This window comes from Chiloscyllium punctatum, chromosome 27, assembly GCF_047496795.1.
Source record: "Chiloscyllium punctatum isolate Juve2018m chromosome 27, sChiPun1.3, whole genome shotgun sequence".
Lineage (NCBI taxonomy): Eukaryota > Metazoa > Chordata > Chondrichthyes > Orectolobiformes > Hemiscylliidae > Chiloscyllium > Chiloscyllium punctatum.
This window is the reverse complement of record NC_092765.1, coordinates 37,317,928-37,333,702: the sequence shown is the minus strand read 5'-3', so window position 1 is coordinate 37,333,702 and position 15,775 is coordinate 37,317,928. Positions and strand designations below refer to the sequence as shown.

General features: G+C 40.0%; 1 protein-coding gene across 1 annotated transcript in view; it reads left to right on the top strand.

Moving 5' to 3' along the window:
• angpt2b (angiopoietin 2b) overlaps positions 1–15,775 on the top strand; it is a 246,509-nt gene that overhangs the window by 162,872 nt on the left and 67,862 nt on the right. The window contains exon 8 of the mRNA XM_072548528.1: positions 2,388–2,554. Within this exon, the coding sequence (XP_072404629.1) occupies positions 2,388–2,554 (167 nt within the window). The remainder of the gene's footprint in view (positions 1–2,387; positions 2,555–15,775) is intronic.

The window sequence follows — 15,775 nt, the reverse complement described above, 5'->3', positions numbered from 1 at the left end:
AACTCAAATATATTTGCTGGATTTCAATTGTGAGAATAAATGTGTTTTATTTAATGTGAGAAGAAGCTTTGCATTCTTGAATATAGATGCAATTACATTAGAATGCCATTATTAATATATATTACAGTGTGAAAAGTTGTCCATAAGACCATAAGGCATAAGAGCAGAAATTAGGCCATTCAGTCCATCCAATCTGCTCTGCCATTCAATCATGACTGATAAGTTTCTCAACCCCATTCTCCTGCTTTCTCCCTGTAACCCATAATCCCCTTGATAATCAAGAACCCGTCTATCTCAGTCTTAAATATACTCAATGATCCAGCCTCCACAGCCTTCTGTGGCAATGAATTCCATATTTTCACAACTCTCTGGCTGAAGAAATTTCTTCTTATCTCCATTCTAAAAGATCTTCCCTTTTCTTGAGTTGTCCAGCCAGCTATGAAAATAATTACTGCTGTTAATTATTGGTTTTATTTTATGGATATAATCACAATTGCTTGAACTTGGAAAGCTCAATACGTTTATTAATACTCAGTTAATAATATAATAATGATCGCCAGTGTAATTGTCATTGTTTTGAAGCAAAGAAGATCCAACAATGTTCCAAGGCTTTATACTCTTTAAATGGAATCACTTTGATTGGATTCAGTTTGTGTGTGCATGCCATTATGATACCAACACTGAAAAACATTTTCTTCTCTCTTAACTTATAGTTTCCAATCTGCTGAAATTATAAGTGGTTGGGGCAATTATCAGCACACTCTTTATTCACTGAGTCTTGAATCACCCAAATTGATTAGCTAAAAAGTCTTTCTTTTCCAATATTTGTGGAGGTCCAAAACAAAAATAACATGCTTCAGCAATCTTCGTTTGATTCCTTGTGGATATAGATCAAAGTACAATCCTGCACATAGTTTGGAACCATTAGAAACAAATTGAAGAAACTGGTTCAGCTGGTATAAAAATAACACAAACTTGACTTTGAAGACAGTGTATAAATGGACTTACTCATAAGCCTAACATGATCTTCTAGTTAATAAGCCCATGATAATGTGTAACTGCATACAGTTATTTTGTCTGTGAACTATACTATCTACTTTGTCCAGTTTCTGACATTACAATGGTTGAGTGAGTTACTATTCAACATCTTTCTGATCATTCGGTTTTCTTTTCATTGTAGCTTGCCTTCATGATAACATGCTTCCAAGATCCTGCTGTTGCATTTTTCTGAATCTGTGATTTTTATTTTAGTACAGTGAAATTACTCATGTCAGTTATTTTCTTCCAAATTTTATTCAAACTCTTCTGTTCATTTTTCTTTAATCCACAGTTTCAGCAGAATGCCCCATTGTAACAAGAGTCATAGAGTCATAGAGATGTATAGCATGGAAACAGACCCTTCGGTCCAACCCATCCATGCCGACCAGATATCCCAACCCAATCTAGTCCCACCTGCCAGCACCCGGACCATATGCCTCCAAACCCTTCCTATTCATATACCCATCCAAATGCCTCTTAAATGTTGCAATTATACCAGCCTCCACCACTTCCTCTGGCAGCTCATTCCATACATGTACCAACCTCTGCGTGAAAAAGTTGCCCTTTAGGTCTCTTTTATATCTTTCCCCTCTCACCCTAAACCTATGCCCTCTAGTTCTTGACTCCCCAACCCCAGGGAAATTACTTTGTCTATTTATCCTATCCATGCCCTTCATGATTTTGTAAACTTCTATAAGGTCACCCCTCAGCCTCTGATGCTCCAGGGACAACAGCCCCAGCCTGTTCAGCCTCCCCCCACAGCTCAAATCCTCCAACACTGGCAACATTCTTATAAATCTTTTCTGAATCCTTTCAAGTTTCACAACATCTTTCTGATAGGAAGGAGACCAGAATTGCATGCAATATTCCAACAGTGGCCTAACCAATGTCCTGTACAGCTGCAACATGACCTCCCAACTCCTGTACTCAATACTCTGACCAATAAAGGAAAGCATATCAAATGCCTTCTTCACTATCCTAATCTACCTGCGACTCCACTTTTAAGGAGCTATGAACCTGTACTCCAAGGTCTCTTTGTTCAGCAACACTCCCTAGGACCTTACCATTAAGTGTATAAGTCCTTTTACCAAACAAATTGAAGAAAGCTTTGTGTGCGCTTTTATTTGATGTGAAACATTGACACAGCTGTCAGTTTTCTTTGCGGCCATATGAATTTATTGCCCTTATGATAACAAAGCCACTTCATCTTCAGAATTCACAAGCAAATGTATGAAATGTATACACAGTTTTGAAAGACATCAACACTTAGTCTTGTTCCATTTGGATCAGGGTCTTCTGTTCTGGTGTGGATGCTACTTTATGAATACTAACCATAATTGTCTTATCAGGGCTTTGGAGACCCCTCGGGAGAATATTGGCTTGGAAATGAATTTGTTCACCTTCTAACCAGCCAGTCTCCTCATGTTCTCCGCATTCAGCTGAGGGACTGGAATGGAAATGAAGCATTTGCAACCTTTGACAATTTCTTTCTGGAAAGTGAGGAGCAGAAGTATCAGTAAGTTCCCTTTGAGTGTTTTCACTTGTTTTAAAGCATGTTAAATCAGAATTGCTGATTCTTGTGTCGAAACAACATTTTCTCAGAGGTGTGAATCATGTCTGAGATTGATGATTATTGGTTGCTGAATAAACAGTTTTGCCCTGCCTTGCCAATCCCACACCATTTTCATGTTACCACTTTGTAGTTTGATCAGCTTTTGGGTGCAGAATGCACATTTACCTCTCTCAAGTGACGCTGAAGGACAGCAATATATTTCCATATCAGGATGGTGAGTGGCTTGGAGGGGTAACGTTCCCATATATCAGCTGCCCATTCTACACGAACATGGTTGTGAGTTTAGAAGGTGCTGACTGAGGATCTTTGGTGAATTTCTGCTGTGCATCTTGTCGATAGTATACACTGTTGCTACGGAGTGTCAGGGGATTGGTTTAATTCAGTTGGCTAGATGGTTGTCTTGCAAAGCAGTGTAATGCCAACAGTGTGGATTCACTTCCCATCAGTGGCTGAGATTTCCATGAAGCTTCTCCTTCTCAAACTCTGCCCTCACCTGAGGTATAGTGGCCCTCAGGTTAAAACACACCTCTTTAATGAGAGAGGAGTCCTATCGTATCGTAAGACTATGGCAACATGACAACAACTGAGCATCAGTGGTGGAAGGATATGGATATTTGTGGAATTTCAAATAATACTTTAAGAGGTAGTCTTTTTGTGCAAAGTTATTTTGTGACAAAATGTATAAAATTCAAAAACTGTTTTATTCATAAAATGCAAATGAAGTGTATGATCCAAAATTAACTTCACTCACTTTGATATTTTAATGTCTACTTTAACACTTTATGACTGCTTCAAACAAAATTTTATCTTCTGTTCTAACATCTCCTTGTATTGGTTCAAGATCTCATTTTTTTCTGATTAAGCTCATGTGAAGCTTTTTGCAAAAGCATTGGTTAAATATGAATTCTTCTTTATGTCATAACATGAAAGTGATATGATTGGATAGGTATTCAGGTCAGATGATTGGAAAGAATATAAAGAATGGCAGAGAATGATGAAAAGATCGATCAAACAAAAGAGGCTTGGTTATGAGAAGGAGCCAGCTAGAAATGTAAAAATGGATGACAATCGTTTATGTAGGTATTTAAAAAGAACAGGGTAAATAAAATTGTCTTGGATTCCTGACAGAGTAAGAATTAGGTATTAATGGTAGATAAAAAGGAAGTAATGGATGAAATGAACAAATATTTTATTTCTGCTTTTCACTATGGAGGACAAGACCAAATAACTGTAAATCAGGAGATGGGGGGAGAGAGGACCTTGATGAGAATACATTTATAAGGGGAGAAGTATTGACCAATCAGATGTAGCTATCAGTTGATAAGTTCCCAGGTTTTGATAGTGCTAACTAGTCTGAACCTAATTCTAACCCTAACATTAAGCTTAACCCTAAACCCCTAACCCCAACACTACCTTACCCTAACCTGATCTAAAGATCTTCAAAGAGATAGCTAACAAGGTAACAGTGCATTGACGTTAATTTTCCAAAGTTCTGTGGATTCTCAAAAGGCTCATCAAATTGGAAAATATAATTCAGCTAAAAAAAAACTTTAGGATAATTAGAGATTGTTGTGGTGAAGGTGTTAGAATCAATCATGAAGTTATTGTTGAGCACTTTGTAAAACACAAGGGGAAGGCGGAATAATTTTTAATTCATCTGTCAGAGTTCTCTGAAGGATTAACTTTTGATGTTGGTGAAGGGAAGCTGTGGACATGTTGTAGTTGGATTTCCAGATGATGTTGGGACATGTTAAAGTGAATAATTGCACTCTAAGTGTGTCATAAATATGCCATGATGATGTATTGAGGCTGGTACATTTCTGCCGCCAACCTGTATGGATGAAGGCTGCTGGTGGTCACTATCTGGGGAGCATGCCCTGAGATGTTGGGGATTTCTGGTCAAGTTGAAGGCTGGAGAAGCAGACAATGAGCCGGAGCAGCCAGTTACCCAATGTGATTTCCATGTTGGGAATTGTCACAGTCTTTCTCCATGGCATGGGAGAATGGGAAACAACATGTAAATGAGATGAGAATAGGTCATATTGAGATTTAAATGCATGCAAATAGCCTCTTGAATTTCTCTAGTGGGATTCTTTCCTTGCCGTTCAAACCTTGGGTACAAAATCAGAGTTCGATTTTCTTGATTGCAAGAATCTCATTTTCCCAATCTCACCACATTTTCCCATCTGTCTCAGTCTTGCCCAAGTTGTTCAGAGCTGGGAGAATTCTTCTTTTGTTGATGGATAGAGGCAGCTGAGTGGATGTTGTCTATATGGACTTTAGCAAGACATTCAACAAGGTTCTGCATGGCAGGATGGTTGATAAGGTTAGATCACCGGAAATCCAGGGAGAGCTATTCATTTGGGTACAAAATTGGTTTGAAGGTAGGGTTCAGAGGGTGGTGGTGGAAGGTTGTTTTTTTGAACTGGAGGCCTGTGACTAGTGTTGTGCCACAAGGATGGTGCTGGGTCCAATGCTTTTTGTCACTTATATAAATAATTTGGATATGGATGTAAAAGGAATGGTTAGTAAATTGCAGATGACTTCAAAATTGGTGGTGTAGTGGACAGTGAAGAACATGATCTCAGAGTATAATGGGACTTTAAACAGATGGGCAGATGGGTCAAGGAGTGGCAGACAGTGTATAAGACAATAAGACATAGGAGCAGAAATTAGGCTATGCAGCCCATCGAGTCTGTTCCACCATTCAATCCTGGCTGATAAGTTTCTCAACCCCATTCTCTCGCTTTCTCTGAATCCCCTTGACAATCAACGACCTATCTATCCCTGTCTTAATTATATTCAATGACATGGCCTCCATAGCCTTGTGTGGCACTGAATTCTATAGATTCAACATCCATTGCCTGAAATAGTTTCTCCTTATCTCCATTCTAAAAGGTCTTCCCTTTACTCTAAGGCTGTGCCCTTGGGTCCTAGTTTCTCCTACCAATGGAAACATCTTCCCAACATCCACTCTGTCCAGGCTTTTCAGTATTCTAAAATGTTGCATTTTGGAAAGGTGAATTTTAATGGGAGGGTCATGGGGCATGTTGCTGGACAAAGAGATTTTGTTGTGCACGTTCATAGTTCCTTGAAGGTGGAGTCACAGGTAGGCAGGGTAGTGAGGAAGGTGTTTGGTACACTTGCCTTTGTTGGTCAATGCATTAACTGCAGGAATTGGGATGTCATGTTACAGGTGAACAGGACATTGATGAGACCACTTTTGGAATACTGGGTTATTTTCTGGTCTCCCTGCTGCAGGAAAGATGTTGTGAAACTTAGAAAAGTTCAGAAAAGATTTACAAGCATGTTGCCGGGGTTGGAGTGTTTTAGCTATAGGGAGAGGCTGAATATGCTGGGGTTATTGTTCCTGGAGTGTCAGTGACTCAGGGGCAATCTTATAGAGATTTATAAAATCATGAAAGGCATAGATAGATCGAATACCCAAGATCTTTTCCTTATGGTAGAGGAGTCCAATATTAGAGGGTATAGGTTTAAGGTGAGAGGAGAAAGATTTAAAAGGGACCTAAGAGGAAACCTTTTCATGCAGAGGGTAGCATGTGTATGGAATGAGTTGCCAAAGGAAGGGATGAGGTCTGGTACAATTATAACATTTGAAAAACATCTGGATGGGTATATGAATATGAAGGATTTAGAGGCATATGGGCCAAGTGCTGGCAAATGGAATTAGATTAATTTAGGATATCTGGTCTGTATGGACGAGTTGGACTGAAAGATCTGTCTCCATGCTGTACAACTCTATGATGTCAAAACAATCTAGACTTAGTGTTCACAGCAGCATAACACTTAATCTGCATTGACTGTGCTTAGATTTTGCAACGTTCAGTTTCAATAATAATTTTTTCATATTCACAATCAATCTGCCAAACAACTAACATATTTAATCTGTTAACACCAGGTTTATTAGCTTAAAGAAGTAATGGCCCAAATATTCTGAAACTAAAGTCAATATTGTTGCAGCTTGTAATCTTTATTTTGAAATTTTGTTTACTATAAAAATATATGACGGTTGCTAACAAATGGCCCTGTGCATATGGCAGCTTGCAAAAACAAAATCTTTCACAAAAATAAATGAATCTTTCTTCTTTGCATTTAAAGTGAACAGTTTTCCTGGAGCTATACTAGCTAGAAGGCATTGTTTTGGGATTTAACATTGACCCATATAAAAAAAAGACATAAAAGCTATGGAATAAAATAGGCCAACACCACTGGAACTGGACGTGGCAGAGGAATGTCCAATTGAGGATTTCTATTCAATAAACATCTAGTTATTGACCAAAAATATAAATGTCCTTGTTCATAAAGTGACAGAATCTAACATTCTAAATTCAAGTGAAATGATGTTTGGAATCATCAGCAATATCAGCATAATTGAATATTTGTGCAGTCCTAGTATTGAGAACATCTTATGCATATGATATCTTCCACTTTCACTTGATTATGAATAATATATGTTAAGCATGCAACCCTCCCTTCTAACGCAGGAAAAACCCACTGAACTCTAGAATGTGCAGTGTGGAAGAACAGCACACACCATTCATGTCAAAGAAACCTTCCACAAAAGTCCAGTGACCTGTACAGTGGAGACCTGCCCTTTCCCGGTGACAACTTATATCTGGGGCTACATCAGAGGATCTGAACCATACAGCAGTAGTTATGTTAGTAAGCAGGTAAAGCAAGCAAACAGATTGAACCATTGACACGCAGCAAACCGAGAAGTAAGGAGCAGTTAACATTCTTTGCTTTTGATTTAACTTTTCAGAAAATCAAATAAATGATTAGAATTGGGCTTTAAAGCCAAAAATATAATTAGAAAAATGTAAGTAGTACTGAAGAAAACACATTTTGTGCAAATTTTTCATCTTGTACTTATTAGGACAGTTTCACAAGAATACCAATTAACCAACATTTATGTTGCACGAGAGAAGATTGGTTAGTAAATGAACTTTGATTGGTTGAGGTGTTGCCATGGAGAATGAACCAACTAACGATGATTGACAATTAACTGCCAGACTTGCTTTAAAGTTTACACCAACCTTTTTGTACCTGATTGGTCAGGGCACTGCCCATGGAAATGAACTAGCGAATGCCTGTCATCTGTTTTATTTATTTGAAATAAGTACAGTATTTGCTGTTTGCAAGGAGCAGCACCCATGTATTTAGATATTGGTACATATAAATGCATAAACTGTGAGCCTGAATTACCATCCAAAGCTGATGGTTAGTGTAATATTTTGGACGTTTAGAATTATCCAGCAAATCTTGCCCAATTGCAGAATCACAAATGATGGGCATTGTGTTGCAAGCTCTATAAACACAGGTTAAATAGATGCAGTCAGTATCTGGCTTGCTGTGAACAAGGGAATATGCTGTTTGATATGATGTATTAGTCTTTGGGAATATACAGCCTGCAAACCTGGCATCACAATGGCACTGAAAATTGAAATATATGTTAAAAAAGTGTTTTTTTTATCATCATGGATAAATTTGATATTTGATAATTTTAAGATTAATTTTCCAGGGTCAGTGAGGATAGTGTTTTGGCAATGATAATAAAGTTAGTGTACCATTAAATATCCATTCACACTTCATCCAACAAAGCTAAACTTTCACAAGGTTTATTTTTTCAATGAAACTAACCACATGAGAATGAAAGTTCTCATTAATTCAGAGATTTGTCATTGATTTGCATCTTGACTCCCCTCAACAGCACAACTTTCGGAGAAATATAAAATCATTGACAGGCAACATCTGGATTTTCATGTTGGGGTGCCCATGTGTCGACTCCAGAAGGCAGTAATGACAGCAAATGAGGACAGAATTCCTGACATTCCAATATAAAACCCAATATTTTCCTGTGCTTGGGTACGTATCGGCAAATTTCCCATAACCCTGCTCTCTCATTATAGACAGACAACTGGCCGTAGTTTAATCTGAGGGTCACCATGTCTCAAGGGAGAGGTTGAGCAGGAGAGTCCTTCATGGTAGCCTTAGTCAGCTTCATTCTACAGAGCAAACCAACCATTCAGCTAACTGATCCACTTATTGTTATGTGAGTGTCTTTTTGTAGTATCCACTCATCAATACATCAGTATTGTTGATTAAATGAGACTGGATCAGTAAGGTTTTTTTGCAGACAGTGTAAAGAACAAGTTTTGGATCATGTAAACTATTGAGGAAAGGAACTTTCAGAAAACTGTTAACCAAAGAGAATTCTACTTGTCCCAGCCAACAGCATTAACAGTGCACAGCACATTATCTTGCAAGTGGCAAAAAAAGCCAGCTCCTTTCAGGAGCTCTGTTCAGTTTAATTCAAAACCCTTTGGATCCCTTAAAACATGAGGAGGGCGGTTGTATAGCCACTAGTGTCCACATGATCATACCCAGAACAGTAGCATAAGCTTTGTTAATATGTAAGCCAACCTGCCATGTTTATTTCACAAACGCAGTTTTGTTGTAGCTGGAATTCAATGATCTGTAAAAGGCCAAAATAATTTGTGCAGAATATCAAAAACATAGCTTTGCATTTCTATCTTAGACCAATAGACCAATAACAGCACCCTCATTACAAATGCGGTAATTAATGCAAATAAGCTCTAATACACAAGTGAAAAAAAATGAATGCTATGTCATTACTTTGTGCCAGACAAACAGCATCTCAGCCTCAACCTTATTTCAAGATCTTCCCGTATATGTGCATTAAATCAGAAATAAACTTCAAATTTACTTTTGTTTCTTTTCCTGTCTGTCTCTGTCTCTCAATTTACTTCATTTCTCATTCTGTATCTGATTTGAATGCATTTCTCCTATTTGCATTTACCCTTGTTCTCTGGTCTATATTTTCTCGACTTTTAAATCTTGTCACGTAGGTGGTACATCGTTGGTTTAGTAACCCATTTCATAGATTCACTGTCCCCTTCATCAAACCATTACTAGTTCATGTTTTCAGCAATATAAAGGAAAATAGCTTTCTGAAGGAAAATGCAGGGCAACCTCAATTATCCAAACAACACAGACGGAGAGTATTTTGTTCAGATAATCAAATGTTTGGATAATCGAATGTTTGGATAACACAGTTTAGTCAAGCATGGGGACCTTGAGATCTTGTTCGGATAATCCGACTTCGGATAATCGATGTTCGGATAATCGAGGTTATTCTGTATCTAATTATTGATATGTACTGTTGACTGCTCAGTAAAATATAGGCTATCTTTACCAACTAATCAGAATTGTACACAAATTGAAATGCAGGCTGGAATTCTCCCTCACTGAAATGAAGTGAACGATGGTGAACTAGGCGGAAAGTACAGAAAGAATGAAAAGATCAGAATCTAAACCGCAAGAAAGTTATTTGCAATTTTACCCTCAAGCCCAGATGGTGACTTCAGAGTCACTTCAGTGACTAACTTATTTCCATGTCATTGCATCTTATTGAATATCTCGACTTATGTATATGCCACTCCTCTCTTTCGCCAAGAAACCACGTGTGTAAGTTCCCAATATATAAATCAATGGAGGAATCTCACAATTGCAGCTTGCTTAATGCTTGTACTGGTCACTGTGCAACTGCTTTTTTTTTTCACAACACTATCCCTGAATGTTCCATGGCTACCAATCTCTTTAAAACATTGCCCACAGAAGTCCATATTGGCTAAACACTCTCTTCACCATACCATCATTCCTACTCTCAGTCCAACTCACACACACCACTTCAACCCTTCAGCACTTCAGTTTTGGGTTCAGGGACATCAATGGCTTGCATGTTTCCACAAAGTCACTTTGAGATGTTACGGAGCAGATCAGACCCCCTCAAAATATTTTAAGAAGGTAGCCTAGATCCTAACTTTTTCTTATTTTAAAGGCAAATGTCAAGTGCTATGTTCCAGATGCAATTCAATTGGTCAAACTACTCAGCCTTAAGCAAAATACCATTTATTCAAACACTAGTTAAAATACAACAGACGAAAAAAGAATTTAGAATAACTTAAATACATTGGAAAATTTAACAGAGTAATAGATACAACAACTATTACTATTTAAATGTTTCAATATAGCAACATCACATAAACACTCCCATCTACAATGTGAGGAGAACGCTTGTATTGCCACTAGTGTCCACATGATCATACCCAGAACAGTAACATAAGCCTTGTTAATATGTAAGCCAACCTGCCCTGTTTAGTTTAGGAACACAGTTTTGTTGCAGCTAGAGCACAATGTCCTGTAAAAGGCCAAAATAATTTGTGCAGAATATCCTGGAAAATAAGCAAATTCAGAAAGCAGATTTTGTCTCACATGCAAACCAGTAGCTCAGGAAGTGAATCACACACCACATCCCCCTAAAGCTTTTGGCTAATCAAGAGAGGGAAAAACAGCTTCAACTTCTTGAAGCCCACACCAGTTCTACTGAAAGCTAACTAAAATTCTTTGAACTGTGGAAGCTAGACCACACTCACTCAGGCTGCTTCTATTCTTCCAACTTTAAGAAAAGAACCCAAGACCTCACAAGTTGTTTATTGTCTCATAGATTGCTCTGTACCTATCCCCCAATCTCTCTCTGAAAGAAACCAGGGCAAGATGTACTCTTAAAGCCACAGCATCATCACAGAGTACAGGGATAGACACATATCTCATCCAACTGCACAGGATGCATCTTATAGCTCTTAACTTGCTTTTTCAGTGTTTACTGACATTATGCTTATATGGATGCTGCCAGTCTCTGTCTATTTTGCATTGTTTCCTTAGTACATGCACATTGACATCAACACTGAATTATAGGCAGCTAGGCTTTGTTTGGTATGCATTGTTTTTGTAGCAAACAAGGTGTTCACTGCTCAGTTATATACAGTCTCTCTGGCTTTTTTAGCACAGTAGGAGAGGCAGGCAGTTTGTGATGGGGAAGAGTATTGTACAGTTGAAGGGATGCAGCATCCAGCAGCAGTTTACATGGCAAACACACTGTAGTTCCTTCAATCAAAAGGCCTCGTGTGAAAGGAAAAGGGAGCAGTGCTTAGTGAGATGAGAAATGTCTTTGGTTAGCAGCGTAAATGCAACAATCAAACCAAATGCCTCATCTCATTCATGTCCAGGGGCTTGACACTGTCAGTCAAATGCTTGGTCCTGTCAGAGTCCTGTGATCTACCTTCTTGCAGTCTAGTGATTGTGCCATGTTCAACACTGTGGGTCAAATGCATCCTGTCTGGGGATTACAGGTCGGTATGCTCAGGTGATCTGGAGGCACGGTCCGGAGCGTGAGCTGTGGTTCGTCAAGGCTGTCCGGATAGATCTGTTTGGGGTGATAGACCAAGGTCATTGGGTCGCACAGCATACAAACAGGCCTTTTGACGCACCAAGTCTATGCTGGCCAACAAACACCAGACCACTGTATTCCAATTGATGTGCACTTTGCCCAGAATCTGCAATGCACTATATTTTAAGTGTTTATCCAGATATTTCTGAAATGTTGCAAGAGTACTGGCCCTCATGTATCTATCAGCCTCGGAGTGAAAATAAAGTTCTCAGATCCTCTCTAAATCATTTACTTCTCACCTTAAACTTGTGTCCTCTGGTCTTAGACAAGATTGCCAAACAGGAAAGATTCTCAGGATCTAACCTCTCATAATTTTGGATACCTCAATCAGATCCCCTTCTGCTCCAAGGAAAACAAACCCAGTCTATCCAGTCTTTCCTCATAACTGAGTCATTTCGTTCCAGGCAACATTCTGGAGAATAACCTTCTTCAATTTATCCTGGGATTTGTGGAGTAATGGTCGGAGGGCTTATCAGGAAGCAATCCTTAGAGTCCTGTGGAAAATAGGCAATTCAACTTGAGGAAAGAACTTACTTGTACTGTGTCACTCTGGGTATAGCAATAGTGATTAGACCCAACTGGAGATGAGACATTATAAGGAATAGGAAGGGACTGATTATTCGAGAAAGGAAGTTCAAACAGGTCATCAGAACACTGGCCTCTACATGAGAGTAGAAGTTTGGTGAAGGGCAAACAAGACATGAGAATTCTTAAATCATGTGCTCTGGGATAAACTAAGAATATTTATGGTTTTACAAAGGGCTCAATAGAAACAGGAGAAAGATCACAAGGTCGGCAGGGATGGCAACATCAAGGAACATTAAGTAGGTGAAGAAATTTGTGCATTATAGGCTGTGTCTGAAAGTCACCTGCACTGAATTGGAACCTTATCCTGTTGAATCACATGTCAACTTTGCAATAATTGCATAAAATGGCTGGCTCCACATGCAGGAGAAAGTGAGGACTGCAGATGCTGGAGATCAGAGCTGAAAATGTGTTGCTGGAAAAGCGCAGCAGGTCAGGCAGCATCCAAGGAGGAGGAGAAGCTAAAGAAGGGCTTGTGCCCGAAACGTCGATTCTCCTGCTCCTTGGACTCTGCCTGACCTGCTGCGCTTTTCCAGCAACACATTTTCAGCTCTGATCTCCACATGCGGGGTGAGCAGAGCAAATTACGTTTATTTCCTTTGGGGCTAAATACAGCCCTTGAAATTGGAGAAACTGAAAGAACTCTGGATGCTGGAAATGAGAAACAAAAGCAGAAAGTCAGGCAGCATCCGTGGGGATCAAGCTTTGGGTCCAGCGACCCTTCTTCAGAACTGATGGTAGCTGGGAAAAAGACTTTTTTTTAATGCAGAAGATAGGCTGGGCCATAGGGTAAGAAGTAAACAACAGGTGGAGATAGAGCCCAAAGATGGAGAAAAAAGTCAAACAGACAAAGGAATGGATAATGATCAGCCTGGGAGAATGAATAGCTGTTCATGGGGATAATTAATGGCTAACAATCGGTTGTGTGTAAAGGCAGGGCCTGATGAGTAAGGATTCACATGAGAATATGGGAGACGGTGCCTCAAACCCAAAAGTTGTTGAACTTGATCGTGGGTTCAGAAGGTTGTAGAGTTCCCAAGTGGAAAATGAGGTGCCGTGGGGCTGGGGTGGGGTGAGGAGCAGGGATGTTGGGAGTGAAGGGTGGGTGGTCCAGGGTGTCCTGGGGGAATGGTCCTTGTGGAAGGCTGACAAGGGAGGGAAGGGGAAAATGTGTCTGGTGGTGTCATTCTGCTGGAGGTGGCAGAAATGGCCCTAAATGATCCTCTGGATGTGGATGCCAGTGGGATGATAGGTGAGGACAGGAGGGACAAGGGAAGAGATCGGGTGAGGGCCAAAGTGAAGAAGATGGGTCAGAACTGGCACTCAGCTCTGTCAACTACGGCACTGGGGACTCCTTGGTTGAGGAAGAAGGTGGATATTTCAGAGGCCTTCCTGTTGAAGTTAGCAGCATCCGAACAGCTGTGATGGAGATGGAAGAACTGGGAGAATGGAATAGAGTCTTTCCAGGAAGCAGGGTGTGAGGATGTATGTCAAGGTAACTGTGGGGTCCACGGGTTTGTAGTGGATATGGGTGGCCAGCCAATCTCCAGAAATGGAAACAGAGATGTTGAAGAAGGGAAGGGAAGAATTGGAGATGGACCAGGTGAAGATAAGAGTGGGGTGGGAATTGTAAGTGAAATTGATAAACATTTCCAATTCCAGATGAGAGAGGCAACAACACCAATGATACAATTGATATACTGGAGCTTTCTGGACTCAGTATTGAATTCAACAATGTTAGGGCTTGAGGCAAATTCTCCCATGTCTTCACCCCGATACCAACACACTAGGCCTTGATATTTCATGGTCTGCAATTACACACAACCCACTGTTACCCACTAATAGTCCCCATTAGTGGCCATTCATTCTTTTAGGCTGCCCATTATCCACTATCTTTTTCTGTCCAACTGTTCTTCTATCTTTGGGCTCTATCTCCATCTATCATTTTCTCCTAACCCCCTTCATCACTCTATCTTCTGCGTTAGAAAAAACTTTTTCCTAGCTCTCATCAGTTGTGCAGAAGTGTTACTGGATGCAAAACATTATTTCTGATTTCTCTTCACAGATGCTGTCAGGCTTCATAAAATCATAGAGACCCTGCAGTGTGGAAATAGGCCATTTGGCCCAACAAGTCCACACCAACCTTCCGAAGAGTAACCCATCCAGACCCATTCCCCTACCTTATTACTCTATATTCCCATTGACTAGTGCACTTAATCCAAACATCCCTGAACACTATGCGGAATTTAACGTGGCCAATTCACCTAATCTGCAAATCTTTTGGGGTGGGGGGGAAACAGGAGCACCCAAAAGAAACCCATGCAGAAACAAGGAGAATGTGCAAATTCCTCAGAGCCAGTTGTCCAAGGCTGGAATCGAATCTGGGTCCCTGGTGCTGTGAGGCAGCAGTGATATTCGCTGAGCCACCATGCCACCCACTTACTGAGATTTTCCAGCAACTTCTGTTTTTTTTGCCTTGAAATTAGAGAACTGCAGTGGTCATGCCTCTGCTGATTGAGAGGCTTTTGTGGTGAAGTAATACAATAGCCACCTTTGGGCCAGAAAGTCTAGGTGCAAGTCCCACCCAGAGGTGTGACATAGCATGTCTGAACAGGGTGATTAGAAAATATGCAAGAACAACCTCCCTGATTTTGTAAAGTCACCCATTTGGCTTCAATTAACAGGTCATTCAATGTCCAAGAATACAAATGAAGAAATATAGACTCAAGCAATCAGACAAAGGCATTTAAAAGTGGCATTTGTTATTTCTGTTTCAAAAAGGCATTTCATATCGAGCACTGGAAAGCAATGTTTTGCCACTGCCACATTTGCATTCTAAACTGTAAACGTACAAGGGTATATAATTGCTATATGAGAGAATGCCTTTTCTTTTCTTGGTGTGTGGTTCATATGGTGATGGTAGGGAAGTTGGGAAGCATGGTTGGTGGGGGTGGGTGTATGGGTTTGGTGGTGAGATGGTGATTGTCATAGTGGCTTACTGGAAGAATTCTACTTTCCCAGTGCAGAGTGGAAATTTTGGTTGTGTATTGTACATTCCGGTAAGGTTACATTCCTCATAGCTCCTGATAGAGGCATGAAAAATGTGACCGCTCTGGTAAGTTTCCATGCTGCACTGTGTAAGGGCATACACAAGCTTTGTGGTGTTGGATATGAGCATAAGATTGTGCTATCCCTCTAACATTCCTCATGCATCTCACATGGAGATGATCGTGGTTGGAGTCTTTGTG